Source organism: Oreochromis niloticus, linkage group LG20 (assembly GCF_001858045.2).
Source record: "Oreochromis niloticus isolate F11D_XX linkage group LG20, O_niloticus_UMD_NMBU, whole genome shotgun sequence".
In the NCBI taxonomy this organism is placed as follows: Eukaryota; Metazoa; Chordata; class Actinopteri; order Cichliformes; family Cichlidae; genus Oreochromis; species Oreochromis niloticus.
The window spans coordinates 3,602,614-3,624,758 of NC_031984.2; the positions used below are offsets into that span (position 1 = coordinate 3,602,614).

The 22,145-nt window shown below is 40.7% G+C and overlaps 1 protein-coding gene across 4 annotated transcripts in view; it reads right to left on the reverse strand.

Moving 5' to 3' along the window:
• The window catches only part of kcnd1 (potassium voltage-gated channel, Shal-related subfamily, member 1), a 72,854-nt gene extending 52,143 nt beyond the window's left edge, over positions 1-20,711 (reverse strand). The window contains exons 1-4 of one of the 4 annotated variants that reach the window (XM_019350211.2): positions 20,516-20,711; positions 18,919-19,446; positions 6,507-7,723; positions 1,920-2,165 (exon numbers count right to left, since the gene is read on the reverse strand). In XM_019350211.2, the coding sequence (XP_019205756.1) occupies positions 1,920-2,165; positions 6,507-6,662 (402 nt within the window). In that variant the 5' untranslated portion in view covers positions 6,663-7,723; positions 18,919-19,446; positions 20,516-20,711. Of the gene's footprint in view, positions 1-1,919; positions 2,166-6,506; positions 7,724-7,881; positions 8,401-18,918; positions 19,447-20,515 lie in introns of those variants that run through there. The other 3 variants (XM_003445966.5, XM_005477838.3, XM_005477837.3) reach the window with 3 other exon arrangements.
• Between the last annotated feature and the right edge of the window lie 1,434 nt (positions 20,712-22,145).

Here is a 22,145-nt window from a genome sequence, read left to right on the forward strand (position 1 = left end):
ACCATATGTAACCACCTGCATATGTGTTTGAAAAAAAAGGCTTTGATTTTGCCACCCCATTTGATTTCTTTGCCACCCTCATGCCACCCTAAGAAAGTTTCTCTAGATCCGCCCCTGGCTGGGATGAGATTCATGTTTACCCTCAACTTTCTGAAGATGTTTGTCCAGTTAAAAATAAACAAAGACTGATGACAGGAATATATTTTTATAGAGATGATTTCAGATTTTAACAAAACAAGGTCAGTTTTTACATCATTTTGCATTAAATGTATCACTGTTTCTCTCTCTAACACCTGCTGCTGGTATTCCTGAAAGCTTTTAGCAAGACAAGTAAAATTTAAAGCAGCAAGCAGCTTCTACAGTTTGATCTAGAAGGAGATTTAATGGTAAATGGCCTGTATTTGTATAGTGCTTTTCTAGTCCCTAAGGACCCCAAAGCGCTTTACACAACCAGTCATTCACCCATTCACACACACATTCACACACTGGTGATGGCAAGCTACGTTGTAGCCACAGCCACCCTGGGGCGCACTGACAGAGGCGAGGCTGCCGGACACTGGCGCCACCGGGCCCTCTGACCACCACCAGTAGGCAACGGGTGAAGTGTCTTGCCCAAGGACACAACAACCGAGACTGTCCAAGCTGGGGCTCGTACTGGCAACCTTCCGATTACAAGGCGAACTCCCAACTCTTGAGCCACGATCGTAAACAAGCAAATGTCAGTAAATATCAAACACGAGAACAGAATTTGTGGACTGAAGGACTAAAAAAATAAAATTTAGATACCAGAATTTTTAGAGCTGAATCAACATTTGTGGAAATGATCAGATCTGCCAAATAAGAGGAAATGAACAATTACTCATTCATGAGTCAGTGAATGGGTCAGCTATAAAAACGGGGATATAAAAATAAAGTCTGTGCAGACAAGGCTAATAAAAGGGAAAAAAAGCTCTGAAGGTGATCTGTTGTGCTGAGAGTGGGCAGGGAACAAAGAGACTTGTTTAAGGCTCGTTAAAGAAATCCCCTACAGAAAGCCGTTGTAAGGAGCTTTCCAAAATCAGGAGCAATAAAAAGGCAAATCAGATTGTATTTGGGCTGCTGCCGTTTCAGAGGGCTCATCACCGCTGTTTTAATGAGTCGAAGTTTGATAATGGGGTTTGAGAGCAGCCCTGGTTATTCATTCCCCTCAGATCCATCAATGTTTTTACTCTTTAGGCGTTTGGCTGATGATGTTCCCCTCCAGGGAGACTTAATGAGTGCAGAAGCAGAATAACCAGCATTAGAGTCAACCATTAGAAAGAGATATAAGGTCAAAGGTCACAGCGTCCACATAAGTACACTACAAATGATGCAGGCATTATAAAGTCGTCTGAAAGGACTGCAGTTAAAAGAACATAAAGCTGAAACCTGCTGCCCTCATCATTTGGACTGTTAGAGCTGTAATGAAGCCCAGAGGCTCGATGGAGTCATTGGGCAAGAATATGCAACATTTTGGGGTTTTTAATCCAAAATCTCACTTTCGTCTATAAGGATTGCTCATATCGCACTATTCAGAATGTTAAATGGCCATTATTAGACGTTATTACCCAATTAGATGTGGTTAGTAGACGTCCTACTACACCTGATGGTTCAGCAGGCTATTATTACCTCATTTATTTCCTTGATTGTAGACAGTGGCAAAGATTACTGCATACACCATTAGGACCAATTTGACAAACCTGAAAAGCAATAATGTGACTGATGACAACTGAAAATGTGTCCTCTGTTGTTCATAACGGGACAAAATCCAATTTATCTTTTTAACTTGATGAATACCAATCTGTGAATAAGTGGGTTCTCATTTGTGATGCAATTTGTAACAATTAGTAACATTTTGAACAACAAGGGGGGAGGCTTTGTAGGAGAAACAGCAGGTGTACCTCCATGCAGCAGTCTCCAATGATCTCCGGCACGATGCCGTAGAAGGCCAGCTCCTCGTCAAAGGCCTGGATGCACTCGTGTCGCGGGTAATGGAGCTTCCCTGTGCGGTAAAAGTTCAGAATGTGTCGGAACATCTCGTGGTCTCTGTCAAAGAAATATTCCTCTGTGTCCTCGTTGAAGAAAAACTCTTTCTCAGAGGAGCCCAGCAGTGTGTCAGGATAACGATCTAGAGTGTTCTTCCATGTCTGGAGGAAAAAAAAGGAAAAGAGATAAGAATCGAGGGGTTTTCTCAGGGTCTCGTGTACAGTAAGCATCAATCATCCATCTTTTTATGTTCTACCACTTATTCAGATTCAGGCTGTAGGGGCAGCAGGTCAAACAGAACAGCTCAGGCGTCCCGCTTACTCACCACCGACTCTAGCTTAACCAGGGAGACACTAAGACATTCCCAAGCCAGCTGAGAGACAAGAATAAAACTGGATAGGAATGAATTTGGCTGGGAGTGTGGGGTGTCCAGGAGGGACTCAAAGTAGTGACAACACTCCTTCACATTAAAAAAAAAAAAAGCCTGTTGAGGTGGTTCTCCTGGATGCCTTTTAGGCAAGGTATTTTGAACATGTCCTCCTGGGAAGAAGCCCCAGGAATCTTTCAGTCTTTCAGTCTCTTTCACCCTGAGCTTTGGGGTGGTCAGGCATTAGCCCCATGGGACATGATCAGGCCAAAGAAACAGCATGCTGTGAGAGTCAGGTGGGTTGGTGGAGGCCACGGTTACTGAAACCAGTTCTTGGGACATGGAATTCCGTCCATGGTGTTGCATTGGAAATAACACCCTCAAATAGCAAAGCTGACAGCCAGATTAGTTTCTGACAACTACATAAAATCATGCTGCACTGTTATAGCCCATTGACAGACGTGGACATGCTATTAGACAAGAACACCTTTCAATGCAGGAAATTCAGCAATATTCTTTTTCTAAAATAAAACAAAAATTCAAACACGTCTGTGGAGAGAAAAGAGAAAAGCTTGTTTACCAGCAGCAAAAATGCTGCCAGCACTGAGATCCTGGATGTCAAGGTTTGAGCGTTTAGAGGAATGTTCTGCTTCATTCCCAAGTTGGTTACATTTATTTGAAAATAAATCAAATATAAAAAGTCCTTTGACAAAGTGAAGAATGTGGTAACGATCTCTAAACTGAAGTAGCCTTCCCACTGGTGGTTTGGGGCTTAGTGAAGTGACCCGTGTAAAATGTACAAAAGATTCTAAAATTAAAAATGAGGCGACATCCAAATATCATGTTCACATGTGAAAAGCAAAAGTGCTATTTGAAGGAGGCAGTGAGATGTTAGATGGGAGCAGTGGACTGTCATTAACTAATGTTAACGGTGAAGTAGGGCCTTTTTAATGCCTCTGCTGTTTTGTTTAGGATTCCATATTAAATGCCAGCATTACTGTAAGCTTCTGTTTTTACAGCTGCTGCATTTTGTTTAGAAAAATTAGGACAAAGTCACAAGCTCGACAAGAACTTTCCTCTTATTTTGCCACCACAGCAGAAACTACGCTGAAAGCTACCCAAATCTATTTTAGTTGTAGAGCCATTTTATTATTATTTCTACCCAAATGCACATCAATGCACTGATTAGACGTACAGGATTTACAACTTGCTGCCATGGAAGTAGGAGCGTGGCTGGAACACATCACGGGAGCACGAGTCTCTGGAAATAGTTCTGTAAGTGACAGAGCTCTTAATTTTCCTCCTAGAAAATGTCAAGTGACTGTAACACTTCAACAGATAATGAGCTTTAATAACCTTTAGAGTGTTCTTCTTCATTAAAAAGGACAAATGTACGACAATTTTAGAGGAAATTAGAAGTTGACCTTTGTAGGACCTGCAAATGGAATTTCAGTCCACTTTGAGTTGGGGAGCGTTCACAGCAGGTCCTGATTTCAGTACTGTCGCATTCAATGACTAGAAAACCAACCAACACCATAGGTTGAATTTCATGTTTGAAAGGCTCATATTAAAAAACCAAAGCTTCGAATAATGAGGTCTGCATGAAGCCTACAAATAATCCCAAAAGCTGCTCACTGCTCTAAACGTTCTCTTTCGGAAAGCTGGCTGAAAGCAGGAAGGAAGCGAGCTAAAACTGCATCTTCCAGACAGAGGATGAAGCGCACCGAGGCCCAGTTTAAGACAAGTAAGGATTATTTTGAACTGAATCATGCAAATCTACTCCAGAACAGTCCAAGAATAAAAATGTGGAGCTGGGAATATTTCTTTCCTGCTTGCTGTGCTGGAGTAATACCCCCCTGCCTAACTGTGTGAATCAGTGCTGTTTCACAATAATCCCACAACAGTAAACATTCAGGAATAACTGAAGAGTAACTGCTCATAGCCTAAGCATCATTTCAAAAATGTAAACAAATATAGGTTAATATAGCATATAGCATGATTCAGTAAATACACTGGTTTGTTTTTATGTAAAAGGAAAATAGGTCAACTTTAATGAGAAAAAGTAACGACAAATTGAGACCTGCTAAATTAAAACAAACAAAAAATAATACCTTCAAGAGAACTGGGAGTCTAATTAAGGTAGTTTTTTCATCAAAATCCAGGATCCATGAGGACTGTTTCTGTTTTTCACTATTATTATTATTATTATTATTATTATTATTATTATCTGATACACTTGCTTTTAATAGACTGTGCTGTACAGAAAAAAACAAACAAGGAAGGAGGGGGCACTGAAATGTAAGAATGCTGAATTATTATATAATGCATATAAAACTATATAATATATAATAACTGAATGGCATTAACAGAATCTTTGGATCGGCTGTAGTTCATGGAGCTGCTCGTCCAACAAACGCAGTGTGTAACAAAGGCTTTGTTGACATCAAAAAGATGCAGCAGGAGGCAGATACTAATTTAAAAGAACCACAGTTCACCTGAAGAAATTCTGCATTTTCTTGTCATAACAAAGGGAACCTCGCTTAAGACTGAATGTCAGGGAAATAAAGCTGCTTGCTGTAATTGAAACTCACTCATGTTGCACTGCAAAAAAAAATAAAATAAAATAATTACTGAACTATTGCTGACAACCTGCAAATTTTGTGCGGCTGATATTAATATTGGCTTTGTCTACCGCTGGAATTGTGTTTACACATGCAGAAGAGCGCTTTTAAATCTAAAACCAAGAAAAAAAATGAAAAGTTTGATGGAGAATGTGGACACGAGCATAAACACTGCTTATGCACCACAGGCGGTTGATAAACGAGGCCTCTGATTTGTCAGGAAGCAGCCCGGCATCCCGAGGATTTACATTCATATTGGACAAGCCCACAACGCATAACTTACACCCGGCAGTGACACACATAGGAGGAGGTACGTCCTCTGTTTTGCAGGGTGGATGTTAAGGATTCTTTCATGCAGGACAGCAGCAGGACAAACGGACAAACAGGTGTGTTCTGGGCTTCTTCGATCCCACACGTGTTATATTCATTAGATCCTCAGATACCCAGAAAATAACCCTTTTAGTTATTTATCAGTTATGTACGTAGGAAATTATGAGCATGGCATACATGATGGCAACATGGTGCCCAGCTCCTCGGTTTTTTCCTTTCCTCCCGGATTTATTTTCCTTTGAACGTTGCCCAGAACGACTCTCACATATGAGATTCTTAATCTCAACATTAAATTTAATCTCAACAGTTAAATTTTCTGAAACAGAAAATTATTTACTAAAGAAATATCTGATGATGTTCATACATAATGATGCTTTATTAGAGGTTAAGTTTTTATGCATTTCATTTGTCAGTTAATCCAAATCATTTTTATTCAACAAGTTTTGATTTTTCCATCCTGTTAAATGTAATAATTTTTAATTTATTTCTCTTTTTGTTGTTTGTTTGTCTGTGTTTTGATTTTTAGGGTTTCGTATTGTTTATTGAAAGGTCAAAAAGTCTTTCTTGGTACTCCAACTTCCACTCACAATTTAAAGTAAAATGGGAATTTAACTTGGTCCTGGGTGAGAATGTGAGTGTGGATGTGGATGGATGGAAGTTCATAACACACAGTAAGTGTCCTTTACACTAAAAACCAATCAAAACAACCTCATATTATATTTCACTTACAGTTTATCTATAAACTTTACAGTTATAGTTTTACTTTTAATCTATTAAGTATGTTTGGGGAGTGTAATGGAAGGCACTGGTTTTGATGGGATTCTTACTACATCTTTTCATTCTTGGTGAGGAAAATTGAAAAGATGTCCCAAAAGGTTGATTCTGTTTATCTGGATGCTACTTTTGGCATTTACGTACCTGGATGATTGAGCATGCATCAAGAAATTGAAAAGATGTCGTTTTTATTTCATGTTTTTAAAATAAATTCTTTCTTTCTTTTTTATTGTTTTGAGTTCAAACTTTGATGTTCAATGAAAATAGTGTAAATTTGCTCTTTACATAACTCAAACCTTTCTACAAAGTCAGTCACAAAGCTTTGAACTGTGAATTCACACATTTCTGTAACTTGCAGCCACTTTTTTGAAAGCATTTTTAGAGCATGCTCAGTGGACGCCAGCACCCACCTGGAACCTGACCCCGCTGACGTTGAGATACAGAATCTCATCCGATCTGGACGAGTTGTCCACTGGAGGTTTGGGCATCGTCTTTTTGGCCAGCGGCAGCCAACCCACTGCCGCCGCCCGTGCAAATGGCAGCCATGTCGCCACGCCGGCTGCCATGTTGTATCAGAGCGCCCCACCTGTAGAGTCTGAGAGTTCTGTCCTCGTCGAAGGAGGGAAGAGCGGATGGAGCTAATGAAACTCTGTATATTGGCTCGGTTAAACCCTTGCTCACTTCTTCAGCTGCCCTGATTTCCTTTGGCGGTCTGGGCAGTGAGATACGAGGTGGTTGGACATGTTGGGGGGGAAGGAAAGGGGAAGGGAGGGGCCAGAGTGCAGTTGGGTGTCAAGCCATGAAAAAAAGCTGTAAAGGGGGCAGGAAAGCAGATCGATGGACAAACGTGAGGCCCGTCTTTTTATTTTGTTGCAATTTGGATGGTCTTCTGGTAACGCCGTCCCTTCTCTTCCTCTCCGTCTAGCCTGCGAGACACTTCTCAGGGTAAATGCTGCTTTTTTAAAAATATTTCTCTGTTTCTCTACAAGTTCCTCTCAGTCCCGTTGTTCTAAACAGTATGCTCTTCTTGAAAATATGAACTCTCTTGATAGGAAAACATAATTTCTTGAAATCTCAGCAGTCTTAGCACAATAGATTATGTGTAAAATAATAATAAAGTGGTTCTTTGATATTGCCGTCACAGGTTTATTGCTGCAGGGATTTACAACAAAAGGCAGAAAGATATGAATCCAGGTAGGGAAGCGTTAAAACATTTGTGTCTGGCCTCCTCCCTTTCTCTCGCTCTCTCTCTGTCCGACTCTAGCTCTCTCACCCACCCTCTTTCCCTGTGAAGACTGATTTGTTGCAGCACCGCAGCCTTTCAAATTCTTATTAAATTGTGATGATGGTCCCTGAAGTTGCAAGATAGACAGAATCGCCTGTGTTGCCTCCCTCCCTCTAAGTGTTTCTCAGCTGTGGAGATTATGGTTGTGCAGCCTCACGCTTCCTCTTGTTCTCTTTCTGCTTTTGCTTGCTGTTTTCCCCTTTATCTGTCTCTGTGTTTTAGTCTCTCCCTCTTATTGAAGTTGCCGGGGCATTAGTGGTGGGGAAAGAGAGACACCAGCTTTGTTTCTGAGTGTAGAAGAGACGTCAGGCGCTCCTTTCTCCATGTCCATGTATGGTTGTCCTGTCAGAAAACACACAAACAGAAAAAGAAGCAGAGAGTGAGAGACAAACCAGGAGGAGAAGGAGAAACGAAGGAGGGAAGAGACTGAATTTAGAGAGAAAAGAGGAGGTATGGGTGGGAAAAAGCTGAAGAGAGGTAGGAACTGCAAGGGTCCTTACAGGGAAGAAAGACTTTGTTTTTTTGGTGTATTGTCCTACAGCCAAGAGTCTTTGTTCCTAATTCGGGAGCTGATTTGTGTGGATTTGGGTAGCCAAGTGTCCGGGAATGCAACAGACGTACCGGAACACACAAACTGACCCAGACCACATCAAAGAGCCTAAATCTGATTTAATCAACCTGTTTAATGGCCACTGTCAGTTGTTATTAGTCCCATTTGTATGAAGTAGGTCCCTCATCTACCTAATAGACAGCCCAGTAGGCAGACGTTAATCACTGCAATCAGTGATAAACACAGAGCAACCAAACTATACATAAATTTCCAGTGGTTGTGTGGAGAAGTCTGTGAAACATTACGTGTTAAATGTGCCGGCAGGGTAGCATGTTCTGCATGTGAATATCCCTGAACTGAGATCTTCCCGACACTAAAAGAGCAGTTTTGTTCATGACCTATCGCTGGTTTAGGAATCAAAACCTTCAGGAGTCAAAAAGGTGCCCACATGGGTAGGTAAACAAAACGAACAGACACTGAGACAACAACTGAGGAGAAGGGCTGGACTATTTATACACATTAGCTAATCAGGGAATGGGAAACAGCTGGGGGAAATGAAACACAGGTGGGAGTAACCACACAGGTGAAGACAATCAATGTCAATGATGCAGGAGAAATAAAAGCAAACACCCAACAATAAGCTCAAAGCAACGGGACCACAAAGGGATCATATGTAACTGATATTTTTCGACCTGGTTCTGGCCTCATTACATCCACTCTACACTGGTCCATCCATCCACCCATCCATCCATTCATCCGTGTCCAAGCTGTAGCTGCAGCAATTTAAGCAGAGATGCTTTGACCTCGCTCTCTCACCACGCAAAGAGATCTACAGAGTGGTTCTGCCAAGGTGACCTCCTATTAGACATGCTTGAAGTACCTCACATAGGAAACATCTATGAGGCATCCTGCTGACATGCCCAAATCACTTCAACTCCTTTAGATCTCTAAACCCCCTCCCAAACGAGCGGGTGAGCCAGTGGTGTGGTTGGTATATCAATCGTTGGCCACTCGATATGTGAAAGTGTCCTCTGAACCCTGGACTCTGAAGTTCTATTTCTTATGAGCACTGTGCTTGGCAGGTCTACCATCATTAATTTGTGAATGGAAGAATGAAAACCGCCTCAGAAAGTACTTATTAGAGCCATTTTCAAATGTGTTACAAAAACAAACTAAACAATGACAGAAAAATTGGAAAAGAGAAAAAGGTTGCTTTTAAAAAAATTTCCGAATTACATTAAACACATTTTAAATAATAACACATATAATGGTTTTTTAGACAAAAACTTGTTTTGGAGATCTATCGGAATTTCAGGAGCAGGACCACGCCTCCAAACACGCTCCTTCCGGCTCTCATCTATATAGGTTCCCTCAGTTCTGCAAGCTGGTCATTCTCGTTTACGTGCCCCACCCTCCCCCTCCTTGTTCTCCATTCTTAACTTCTTCACTTCTCTTTAGTACACGGGGATCTGCCAGGCCCGGGAGCCGTCGCCAGTCCCCTTTGAGGCCTTCCCCAAACCGCAGCTCAATTCATGTCAAAGCATTCACCTTTACCTACTAAAACATTGTCAAACCTAAAATGAGGACGTGGGCCCAGCAAGTGAATTATCATTAAATCTAAACGAATACTTTTGATTGGATAATGGACAGTATGTATATCTCATGTCTGTTTATCGATCCTCTTCGTCCTTCTCAAACTTCCCCTGAGGGCTGTACAGCTGAAGCTCTGTTCATGTGTTTAACCCTTAAGGACCCACAGTGACACAGGTGTCACCGCACCTTTACACATTGAGGACAGTTTCTGTTAATGTTTCAAGATTGACTCTCCCATAGTTTTTATGACGGTAAAAATGGGTCTGGGCTCTTAAGGGTTAAGATGAAGATATAAGGCTTCAGGTTATTAAAGATGTTTTTTATGATGAGACGAGCAGCGTATCCTCAGTCTGCCGAGGAAAAACATCGCTGGCCATCTCCCTCTTTCTCTCTCTTTATTTCTCCCACTGCGTTCTTCACTCAATAAAGCAGACACAATAAAGTTTCCTGTGAAACTCCTCACCATCAGATGAAAAGTTATTGTCATGCATTTATTGCATAAAGTCCACAGTGGGAGCAATAAAACCGCTGCTTCCTCAGGTTTAAGTTGAATCACACTGAATCTGCCGTCTTCGGGAAATTTAACCTCTTAAACCCCGAAAAACCTTTGTGATGATCAACAAACATTAACTACTACTGCTCATAGGTTTTTCACTATGAGGCTGTCATTGGAATGACATCCCAATGATACTAAAAGCAACTGTGAATATCTTTAGTTTTTATCTGTCTGTCTTCATATAGAATTTTTACCTGCATGCAAAAAAAAGTCTCCTCAAATATGACTTAGAAATCAGACTAAACTAAAACTAAAACTAAAAATCAAAGTTACTTTTCTTTTGTTTGTAACATTGTTTTTTGTGTTATCAAATAAGCATCATTATTGTAAGCAGTTTACTTTGCACTACCTTTACTTCTAATTAGTAGAATACTTCCATACTGTAGTATTGCTGCTGTTAGTACTTTAGTTAAACATATTAAGCAAACACAGTCACCTGCCTGTGACTGTTACCTGTCCTACCGCGGTAAAGTCTCCAGTGTGTGTCTGCTGATGAATTATGAATACACTTTCAGCCTGACTAGTTTAGTTTAGCTGCACTGCCTCAGTTACCACTAAGCACATATAATCCACCACAGAGACACACAGACACACACACGCACACACACACACAGCTTCCCTGCACTCGGTGGTGAACGTGCTCTACGTTGAGCTTTCCATCATCTCAGCAGGAAAGCTTTAACTGCACAGTAACATTCAGTCACTCTGTCATGATGCTTATTTCTTTTCTCTATATTTTCACTGGTAATTTTTTATCAAGGCTTAAATGTTACAACTGTGTTGGGCCAAAATGTTAATGAACAAGGAGGTGATGTCTACCGTACACATTTGCATTAGGGCATTATTGATCTTGAGTACCGAGTCCATGTGTGAATACAGCTTTGATTAGAATGAGGAAAATACTGTTGTGGGATCAAATGTCTCTTTTTATCGAGTGCTTTTAAATGTGATACCAAGTGTCCTTCACAAGCATCAATATGTGATGAACTGGAAGTAAAACCTTCCTCCCTATTGCCATCGTCCAGTGCATGGACTAAAGCCAAAGAGTGGTTTGATGAAATGGCAGCGTCTGACTTCCTGGGAATGATAACAGGTTGGTGTTGTTTTATATGCAAACTGAAAAAAACACATTAAAACCAGCTAAGGAATCTCTTCCCTGTGATTCATTTGGTAATTTGAGTTAAATGGCCAAGAAAATAGAGGTTAGGTTCTGAAATGGGTATTTCAGGTTAGTTCAGCAGTTTCACTTCCAGAAGAATGTCCTTGAAGCACCACACGAGGTGAGTAATGTCTGTAGTAAACAGCTTAAAAAGCTGAAAGGCTTTCTGTTTCTGGCACGTGTTGGACAGTCTTTTTCCACCTGCAGTTCTTTCCTCAGTCTGCAGGCCTGTAGTAGACCCATCTGCCCATCCTCTCTGTGGGAATCCCTGCTGACATCATGGTTTCTGAGTGAACATTAGATATTTACAGCACCCGCATAATGCCTTTTATCTGCAGCCACTGCTCTGGGATTGGCGTTTAGCTCCCATCAAGCAGCTGGTGCTGCACCTTCGACCCTTCTGGTAATGTGTTGGCTGCTGGTTTTATGGTCATTACCACCCAAGAGCCAAATCCCAAAAGCTTGAAAGAGTTTCTACAATTCAAAGAACATAAACAACTGAAGTTTCAGAATAAAAGTCAACATGTTATAGTCCTGCATTTATTTTAAAGTATGTCTGTACAGTGAACTGTGTTCACATGTAATCCATTTCCCCATCAGTCACTGTGTTGTCTGTACAGCTTAAAAGCTTTGAGCAAACCTGAAAGGAGTTCTCCTTTAATGGCATCTGCCTGATTGCTCTATTTGTCTTCTACATTCGTCTGTTTGTGATTATGAAATGAATCAGCTGAAGTAAACAGATACATTATTCAATAGTGGGACCAGTAGTGTGTTTAGATCAGGTAAAGAGCTTCCATCATTCAGTGGGCTTCCTTTTAAATGTTCAATAACACTTTATAATAAAACCTGCATTCAAATGTCTAATCCCATCCATCCATCCATCATCCATCCCCTTCCTCCCACACAGGTCTGATATGGCAGGCCCAGACATTCATCTGCCCGACCACATCATCCCAAAGCAATCAAGCAGCGCACCCTCCACTCCGTGGTTGTGCCTAGAAACTCTGTACATAAAACTTGTGACAGAAGTGGTGACAAAGGGCAGCCCTGCTGGAGTCCAGCACCCGCAGAGTATGAGGCTGACTAGCAATGTAGTTCAGGCTCTCACTACAATTGCACAGATGCAAAGTACCCTGTGCAAACAAGCGCGACAATTCAAAAGCATCCCCAGAGGACAACCAGAGAAACACGGTAATATTCGGTCTCCTAGTGTGGAAACACTCGTACACCAGTTGGGTAACAAGCTGCTCCAGTGTAATATTTAACTAATAAATAATCACAATATTGGAAATTTGTTTGGAAAGAAACTTCTTCATAGACAGATGCATCAGGAAACATGAAACACCACAAGCAGGAGATGTTCATTTAGATCAATATGCAATTTTCTTGTTAACTCCACCAAATCCCAGCAACTTCATCTGCAAGGTCCCGATGCTGCTGATAATACGGTGACTCTGGGTACAATCATCAGGATTTTCATCCCCTTCAGGCAACCTTGTAAAGTAAGCAAAGCAGTTCCTTAACTGAAAAAAATATATATATTTTTCCAATTTCCTTTTTTTTGTCTTGTAAATGAGAGTATCCGTGGAAAGGGATTTTTTTCCCTCTAGGAATATCACCTTCTGCTTCACGCTCATACAAACGGCCATAACTAAATAAAGTGTAAACGGCATAAAACTCGATCCACTGGTGACAAACCTTTCAGTAAAATCATAAATCTGCTCTTCTTCACATAAACTGATCAATAACAGGAAAACAACAGGTCTCCGATCACTGATCAATGGAGCAGAAAACATGCTTCTGAGTACTAATCAATAAAGAGAAACTAGGCTTTCTGCTCACGGATCAATAAAATGTTTGAAAGTCCTCGGGAAGTGCGGTGGGGACTTTTCAGTCTTTCTGATTTTTTTGATCTCTTCTTTGATCTATTTTTATGTTACTTTTCTCAAATTAGGATCATTGCTCCTAAAATAAAACTTAGGTTAGTGTTTCTGCTTAATGTTACATCTGCGTTACACAAATGAAGCCTACTTTTATTATACTTTTGGTCATCGGTTCTTCAAAATTGAAGTTTTGCTTTGAAGGATACTGTTCCACTTTCAATGTTTTGCATTGTACAGTATTTTTACGGGCATGTGTTTGGTATATTTTAGGTTCAGAAACTGTTTTTGTTATCATTTTTGTTAAGTGCTAAGTACTCCCTTATTTTTCCACCTTTATCTATTCATGTATATACTTTATCATGCTTTGATGCAGTGTTGTCCTGCTGTTCCATCGTTCAGTGCAAATGTTTGTAGAACTTGCCAAACACCAGACACACGCAAATCTGAGGTCAGTAAACTCAATAAACAGCTGTCCACCCATCCATCCACCCTGATCTCCACCTGTCATTATTACTACGGCTCTGAGAGGGTGCTGTTAAAAGCAGTTCTGTTGTCTCAGATGAAGGCTGGATGCTTACTATGCTTACTAAAAAATATTACATATAAATTGTAAGAATTCACAGATGAAATGAGGTTGTTTTAAACGGGAGGAAAGCTTCTGAAACAGTAGGAGCAGCGTTTCAGCTGGAGTGGAAACTTCTGTTCCCACACAGACACTCACAGAGTGATGGAGGGCAGCACATGGCCGGCCAGTCTAAGTGTTTGTGTGAAACCATTAGACGGCCATCACTGAGCAGCGCTTCACTGCGGCAGACACACACACACACACACACACACACACACACAAACAGTTCAGTACAAGCAAAAGAATACAGTATCTGCACAAAAGTGGATATAATGATTAACCGAAAATATGTCAGCTGACAAATGCAAACAAAAGCAAGATGATTCACCCAATCATCCATCCACCCATCTGTTCATCCACCCACCCATCCACCCGTTACGTGCTGCTGAATCACAGTCAGGTGGCAGCAGCATTTTCCAGCCCCACCTGGAGGATCCCGAGGATTTCCCAGACCAGATGAGACATATAATCTAACGCCGGGTTCTGGTTCTGCCCCTGGGTCTCCTTCTAAAACTGCAAATGTTCAGAAAACCTGGAAAGTAAGGAGATCAGGATGCATCCTGATCAGATGTCATGTGGCTCCATGCTCCACTCCTTTGCACACCAACATGCAACCACCCAAAAATCATGAGCACGTGTCAGGGTCTAATACTTCAGAAGCTTCACATTCACAGCTGACTCTTTTTAAACATCATCATAATCATAATGTCACCATTTTTCTGATGAGAATATATGAACTTTTTATATTAGTATAAACTGCCAACAAATCCAGCTGAAAAGACCTGAACTGGCTGCTCCTCCTGTCATTAAAATCCCATCATCTTCCTGTTTTGTTTTGTTTTGTCTGCCTGAATCTCACCATCTGTACATATGCTGGTGTTACCCACCAGAACAGTAACTTAAATCAGCATGGAGCTGCTCACAAATGCAGCGATAGTAGTTTAATAATAGTTGATGATACCTGCTGACCACTAGAAGGTGCCAATGTCCTGTTAATACCTGTTGCTGCACCTGATGATTAGCGGCTTGTAATGTTGGCTCTGTACATTCGAAGGTCTTAGACTCAAGTTTCTTCACTTGTATTAAAAGTATTACGTGGTACAAGAAGTAGAAGTATAAAAAAGTAGAAGTAAAATATAAAGCTGGCTGAGGTTTCACCTTTCATGTTGTACCTGAGAGCCTGGAGCTGGACCGGACACATGGAAGATCGCACTTCTAGCCTTCGCTGGACCTCAGGTGTTTGAAGAGTTCAACACATTTTGTAACAACCTTGTCAAACCTGCGTTGGTGAACAACCAACGCAGGTTTGACAAGGTTGTTGAGAAGTTTCATGAACACTGTTCGTTTAGTTGCACACAGAGCTATTGAAGCTTTGATTCTCTTATTATAGACCTGGAGTTAAAACCTATTAGACATTTTAAATTTTATTTTCAACCTCTGCTGCCTTTGCTGTCTTTTCCTTTTTTTTATTTTTAAAGTGAATGACGTCAGGGATTATCCAGTATTAAAGCTCCTACAGGTTAACCCATTCTATGAAGACATTTTTACATCATCTCATGAACAATTTAGAATTTAAATTATTTTATCAATGTTTCCATTCACTGTTGTGTGGAATAATGTTGTTGGCTAATAAAGATGATCAGCAGGTACAAAGAGATGACACCTGAAACATTGTGGAAAACATATAGAAAGATATTTTCTTCCTATTTTTTCCAAATGACTGCTGCAAACTGTTGCATCTATGTGGAAAACCAAAATGACGCCCATACATTCAAAGACATATAACGAGGCTGGCAGCTGTTGACTCACTGGTCTTAGCACCTACATGCTGATTAGCACTTACTGTGAGGTTATTTTATGCTCCAGATTGATGTCCTGTTCTGTGCAGGAGAAGATAATTTAAATTAACAAAGAAACACAGGGAGGACAGGAGAAAAGTGGTGGCAAAAGGCAGCATAAATTTTGCATAAATGCACCAGGATGCATGTTATCGGAACATGCAGAGCGCAGCTGCACTTTCAGATAACATGCAGCTCCACGCTCACTGCTGAGAGCTGTGTCCATTTTTTGCACAAGGACTGATCTATAGCCCGCTCAGAGCATTTAAATCGTGCACATGTGCTATTTTATGCTATTTCCTGTGTCGTTCATTTATATCTAGTGGCTGCTCTAAACTTTTAGTTGACACAGTCGCATGCACTCACTGAGGTGAAGAGCCAGATATGTGTTTGTTCTTAAAATTGAAAGATTTGCTTCTTAGTTTGCGCTCTGGCTGCAGCCAGTGTGGCACTACTGTCACACATCAATGTACCCGCTAGCTTTTTGTTACTAAAGTGGCCACTGTTGGGTTTTTAGTGCGTACTTGACTCACTGAACAATCAAAACCATATGGTATGAACACGTTTCTCTGACAGTTCAGATCACTAACATCATGTTTACTCCGTGTGCAAATAGCACTGAATACTGACTTTTCATCAGCAAGTTGCACATAAAACATCTGGAAAGGAAACTCTTCTAACAGAAACATGTTGCATGTTAGAGACTAGATTTGAAAAGTATTCTGGTTTCTGATATGAAACTTTTTTAGCATGTGGCTAAAGGCTAGATTATACTCCATTGCGGACACTGGACAGCTGGAGACCCCACGGCCGAGTCATTCCTGTTACATTGTTTGACATCTGCCTGATCCGAGTGGACCCTTACTGCCTTGCAGATGTGGAAAGTAGAATTCCTTCTTCAAACTCAACATAACATTACTCCCTGTCTCTAAATATTGACCTTAGGGATGATAGGAGGTTAATCCCAAGCTGTCAAATTTTATTTACACAGTTTAAATGTCAAAAGATGCCCTCCACCATCTGAAAAAGATGCCATGAGACCGGGAGTGACCAGCCACTCTGGTAATCACGACTATGGAGGCAAAGCTCGCTGCAGATGAGTTCCAGTTTTTTGTTAACCCTGTAAAAGTGTGTATTCTAGCATTAATCGGGATATTTTCTTTTAACAGTGATTATAAACAAAACTTATTATGAGAAAATAAGGCAAAGTCTCAAAACAACCTTTCATCTACTAATTGGAAGGTTGGTGGTTCAATCCCTGGCTGCTCCAGTCTGCATACCAAATATCATCTGGCAGGATACTAACCCCATCTCCGACGCATCCGCTGGAGTGTGAATGTGTGTAAATGTTCAATAGAAAGCACTTATGTAGAAAAACTATAGAAAAAGTTTTTGTATGAACGGCTGAATGAGGTGAGTGCTCAGGCAGAGTAGAAAAGCTCTATATTAGAACCAGCTCACCTTATCCTGCATGCTAGAAAATACACAAATCCCTGCTTAATAGAACTGCATTAATTCTGTGCTGTAGTCCATCATGCTAATGTAATGCTCTGTAATTGCATCAAGCTTGCTAATGCATTGCCAGTCTTCCTGAAATGAAGACATATGCCAGTTTTCTCATTTTCACAGCTCTGATCATCGGCTTGGAAGTCTTCAGCCGTTCCTGCGTGCGTTCCAACACAGTCGACTCACTTCCACTCACGATGGCAGAGCAACACAAACACACCAGAGCAACATCGCCCAGTACAGCAAAGGTTCTTATCCAGTGGATTAAATGTGCTGCCAAGGAGGAGTTGACCAAACTCACATTGATTAAGTATTGCATATGTGTCATATCAGGATATCCTGTAGAGTTTAACCAAAAAACTGTTAAAGCAAAAGCACATCACAGCCTGTGTTCCTCTTTCACTGTAAAACCTCCAGTGAAATTTGTTCAGCTACCAAAGTGTGCACGTCGCATTAAAAAGCAACCTTAAAACCAGTTAAAGGCCTGTGCAGCATCACGTTAGCTATGAACTGGCATAGATTGAATTTGAAGACGTTTCACATTAGATTATTTACCGTCTGTTTCTCAGCAGTCAGCTGAGAAACAGACCGACTGCGTCACTGACACAAATCAGGACCAGCTACCATGAAACAGTCCGATAACACAGTGACTTCACAACAATCTTTATCTTTGATAAGAACAAAAAAAACTCATTTATTTAGCCTAAAATGTTTATTTTCTTAAAGAACGTTGTACTGGAAACAACGGTGTCCACATTTAGGAAACCACAGAGCCTTATAGGGAAAAATGACATTTTTAACATGTTCCCTTTTTGGACGAAACACATACTGCCACAAAATAGTCATCTATCCACCGATGAAATAAGTCCCCAAGAATGCACTGTTTACTTGAGCGTCTGTTTCAGAATAAAAACATCAACTTTTACATGAGTGAGGTGTTTTTAAAAATGTACACCTTTCGTAATGGATTGAAGCCAGACGTGAGGTCACAAAGTATCAAGACTACAAAATACATTTGAGCGTGCAAAGCCATCAAAAATTGCTGACTTGCATGATTTAAATCTTTCCTTCAGACTCTCAATGAAACTTTAAAAGGTAAAAAGATACAATAAGTGAGTTAGGACTGCCTGTTGGACAGGTTTAAAGAGTTTCAGGACTGCAGAAGCAGGAGGTGTGTGAATATTAATGAGCACAGTGTGTGCACATGTATGTGTGTGCACGCATGCATATGACAAGTGTTCAGGCGGCAGGTGTGTGTGTGTCTGTGTGTGTATGCGAGACTGCTAACCACTGTTAATAGCAAACACACAGAACTTCATCACTAATTCATACAACTGGATTACGTCAACCTCAACACACAGACACACACACACACACACACACAGGAAAATTATCCACATTTATCAGCTTCTATCTTCTATCTAAATCTTAATCTTGAGGTTTTCTCTTAATTATTTGTCATAAATTGGCGCACTTGCTGTCACCTATTTATCCCAAACACCTCAAACCTTTCTTTTCTATTCTATTTTATTCAGTTCTATTCTTCCTCCCTCGTCCTGTTCTGCTGCTTTTCCATCTATAGTTTTTAGTCACATATACCACTTTTTCTTCTTTGCTCCTCTTTATTCCAAGTTTTCTACTCTGATTTTATTCTCTTCACCTCCTCGCTCCAAACTCTTTCTCACCCCCCACCCCTCTCCACCCCCACCCCTCTCCACCACGCCGTCCCGTCCCGCTCCTCTTCCTCCACTCGACTTTTCCACTCCCTTCTTATTCTATTCTCAGCAGTGGTAGCGGTGTATCTGGAGCAGTTTCCATCCTACTTACCACAGCTGCTGGTGCGGCTGCTGCTGATGATGATGAAGGTGAAGAGTAAGGCGAGGAGGAAGAGGAGGCAGGTTTTCCAGGTGAAACCACGGTGGACAGATGCAGGAGGACAGAAGAAGAAGAATAAAAAAGAAGAAGAAGAAGAAGTAGGAGGAAGAAGAGGAGGAGTGTTGTTTTACTGTCTCAGATCTGTCCTGCTCTGCTGCCGCGGCAACAACCACATCTCCTGTCATCCCTCTCTCTCTCACTCTCTCTTTCTCTCTCTCTCTCTCCCTCTCTCTTTCACTCTCTCTCTCTCTCTCTCTGTGGCTCCACCTCCTCCTGTTTGCTTGCTCGACCCTCCCCTTGTCTCCTTTTTGTTTTCTCACTCTCCTCTCTCTCTCTCTCTCTGTTAGTTGTCATTTCTTGCTCTCTTCCTCGTGTCCCTCCCTTTTCTCATCACACACACACACACACACACACACACACACACACACACACACACACACACACACACACAAACACACACACTGCTCTACATTAAACAGACTGATGGGAGTTTCATGTTGGAAGGAGAGACAGAGAGAAATGGACAGAGAGAGAGAGGGAGGAAAATTACAACTTCTGATGTAACATGTTCAGATTACATTACAAAATCTTTCACATCATTTGTGTACAACCCCCCCCCCCCCATGACTGTCATTGAACAAACAGTAAAATAAAGTTGCAATTAAAAAAAATTAGAAAGACACTTAAAATTACAGCGTTTGTGTAATAATGACTTTTCTATACTCCAAATTCTAGCACGTGCTCTGCATGCAAACCTATTTCTTTGTTAAATTACTAACTTTATTTTCACTTTAAAAACATAAACATAGCTATGACCTTTATTCTTTATGGTGTTGATTTAAATTACTCGTGACAATTTTACTAAAAAAATAGAGAGGTGTTACATGTTCGTTGGGGTTGTTATGGGGCAGATTTTAGGGGTGTGTCATGAATGGAGTCTTTGCTTGTTTTTATAATAACTATTTTCTGTAGCTTTACACCTTGAGATACTTTCACACCACCTGATTTTGAGAACTTCAATCTAAATATTATAAATTAACATAATTCTATTTAACTGGCAACTGATGCAATATAATCTCTATATATTGATTTATTCACAAGTAATTTACTACAAAAATTAAAACTTTACATTGTGAAACCTTACACTGCATTATTTTTATTAATATTGTGAAATATTGAAACGGACAATATTCCAATAATGTTCCATTACACAACACACTGTTGTGACTTTTCATGCACAATGACATGACGACATTGACCTTACATAGATCTGATATTTTACCCTGACTAACGCTTTTGTGAAATTACAGTTTTAACCCAATTAAGATTTTTTTCACATATTTAAAATTTTCTTTCCATATTAATTCTCTAAATATCTTTTTTTCCTACATTGACCATCTGCAGCCCATTCAAACATCACGACTACATGAGGATCTTTAAAAGTAGAACATCTGACAATACTCAATACAAATTTAAGTTGTAGTCATGTGCAATCTACTGACATAAAGTACAGAAGTTTTTAATTCAAGTTTAAATCCAGCAGGTTTACCTGAATCATCTTAAGGGTCGGGTTTCGTTTGTTCCCTTAGACACGTGAAGGTAACACAATCAGCTTAACCACTTAGTCAGACAAAACACTGTCCATACGTGCAAACACCCAAACAGCCGGACACTGGAGCTGTGCACTAAAACATTTAAATAGTCATCGATCTATCCTGATGACAAAGCAAACCATGTGTTTTTCTGTATTTTGCTTTTTAGATTAAATGTGGAGCTGAGAATTAGAAAAGTTGGTCCCCTTTAAAATATTTCTCCTTGGGATGAATCTGCTGGGACACCGACTCACGGGAAGAGCATTGTTTTAACACACAAATAAATGCTCCAACTTAGCAAAGCTTCTGCTTTTATACCGGGGGTCACACTTGCTGATGATTAGTTAATAGAGGTTATTTGATTAGCATCACATGGCTGCTACTTACCCTCTTAATTCCTATGGAAGCAGGAAGAGTTTACTAAGTTTTCCAGGACTTAACAAAGTCCTGTGAAAACTTTCTTTTTCGCATGGCTGTAGATATAAATCTAATCTTGAATATACAATGATTGGATGGCTTACAACAGGGGTGGGAGAACTCCAGGCCTCAAGGGTCGGTGTCCTGCGGGTTTTAGATCTCACCCCGGGTCAACACACCTGAATCAAATGATTAGTTCATTACCAGCCTCTGGAGAACTTCAAGACATGTTGAGGAGGTCATTTAGCCATTTAAATCAGCTGTGTTGGATCAAGCATACATCTAAACCCTGCAGGACACCGGCCCCTGAGGCCTGGAGTTCCCCCACCCCTGGCTTACAACAATGTACCCAACACCCTGCGAGATCCCTTTGGTTACAATCAGAATACTTTAAGTCAATAGTTCAGATGTGGGTTTGATGGTAAAACTTCAACAACACTGTTGAGATGTCCCACAAAGTTAAAGAGCTAATTCACTGCTGGAGTTTAAAGTGCTTCTGTTTAATTGAAGGTTTGGAAATCAGCTAGAGCACCTTTTTCAGCTCACTAGAAAAAACTTTCCCTTCTTCCTGTTTGCGACACTGGGGTTCAAGATCTCCAGCTACACACCTTTGTCAGTCGCCCAATCTGTTGTTTCTTGGAGAGCGCCATGCACTCAAGCATGAGGAGCTCCCCTCCCAAGTCTACTGTCCCAGAAAACACCGCTTGATGAATTGCTGTGATACATTTGATTGAGCAGTACACTACAAATATCATAAAATTACAAATTTAAAGTGAGAAATAAATAAAAAACTAAAGTTAATTCAAACATGAGGCAGCAACATGTACAAAACACAAAGACAGTTTGAAAGTGTGAGTGCAGCAGGTTTACGCCCCCACACTGACAACTCACTCCATCACGATTGACAGGATGCACACCCGCACACATACTTCAATTACAACTAAATAATGAATGTGAAGCAAAAATAAAAACCTCTTGGTCAGCTGTCACTCACAGTGTCATCACAGACACGCAAACCTGAAGACACATCTTCAGAACAGCTGGATGTATGAAAAATTGATTGCAGAGTGTGTGTGACATACACAAAACATTTTTATTGTAAAGCCTGAGTGAGTGAAGCCACACAGGGTCAGATCACACAAATCATTGCGTCTTTGACCGAGAGGCTTC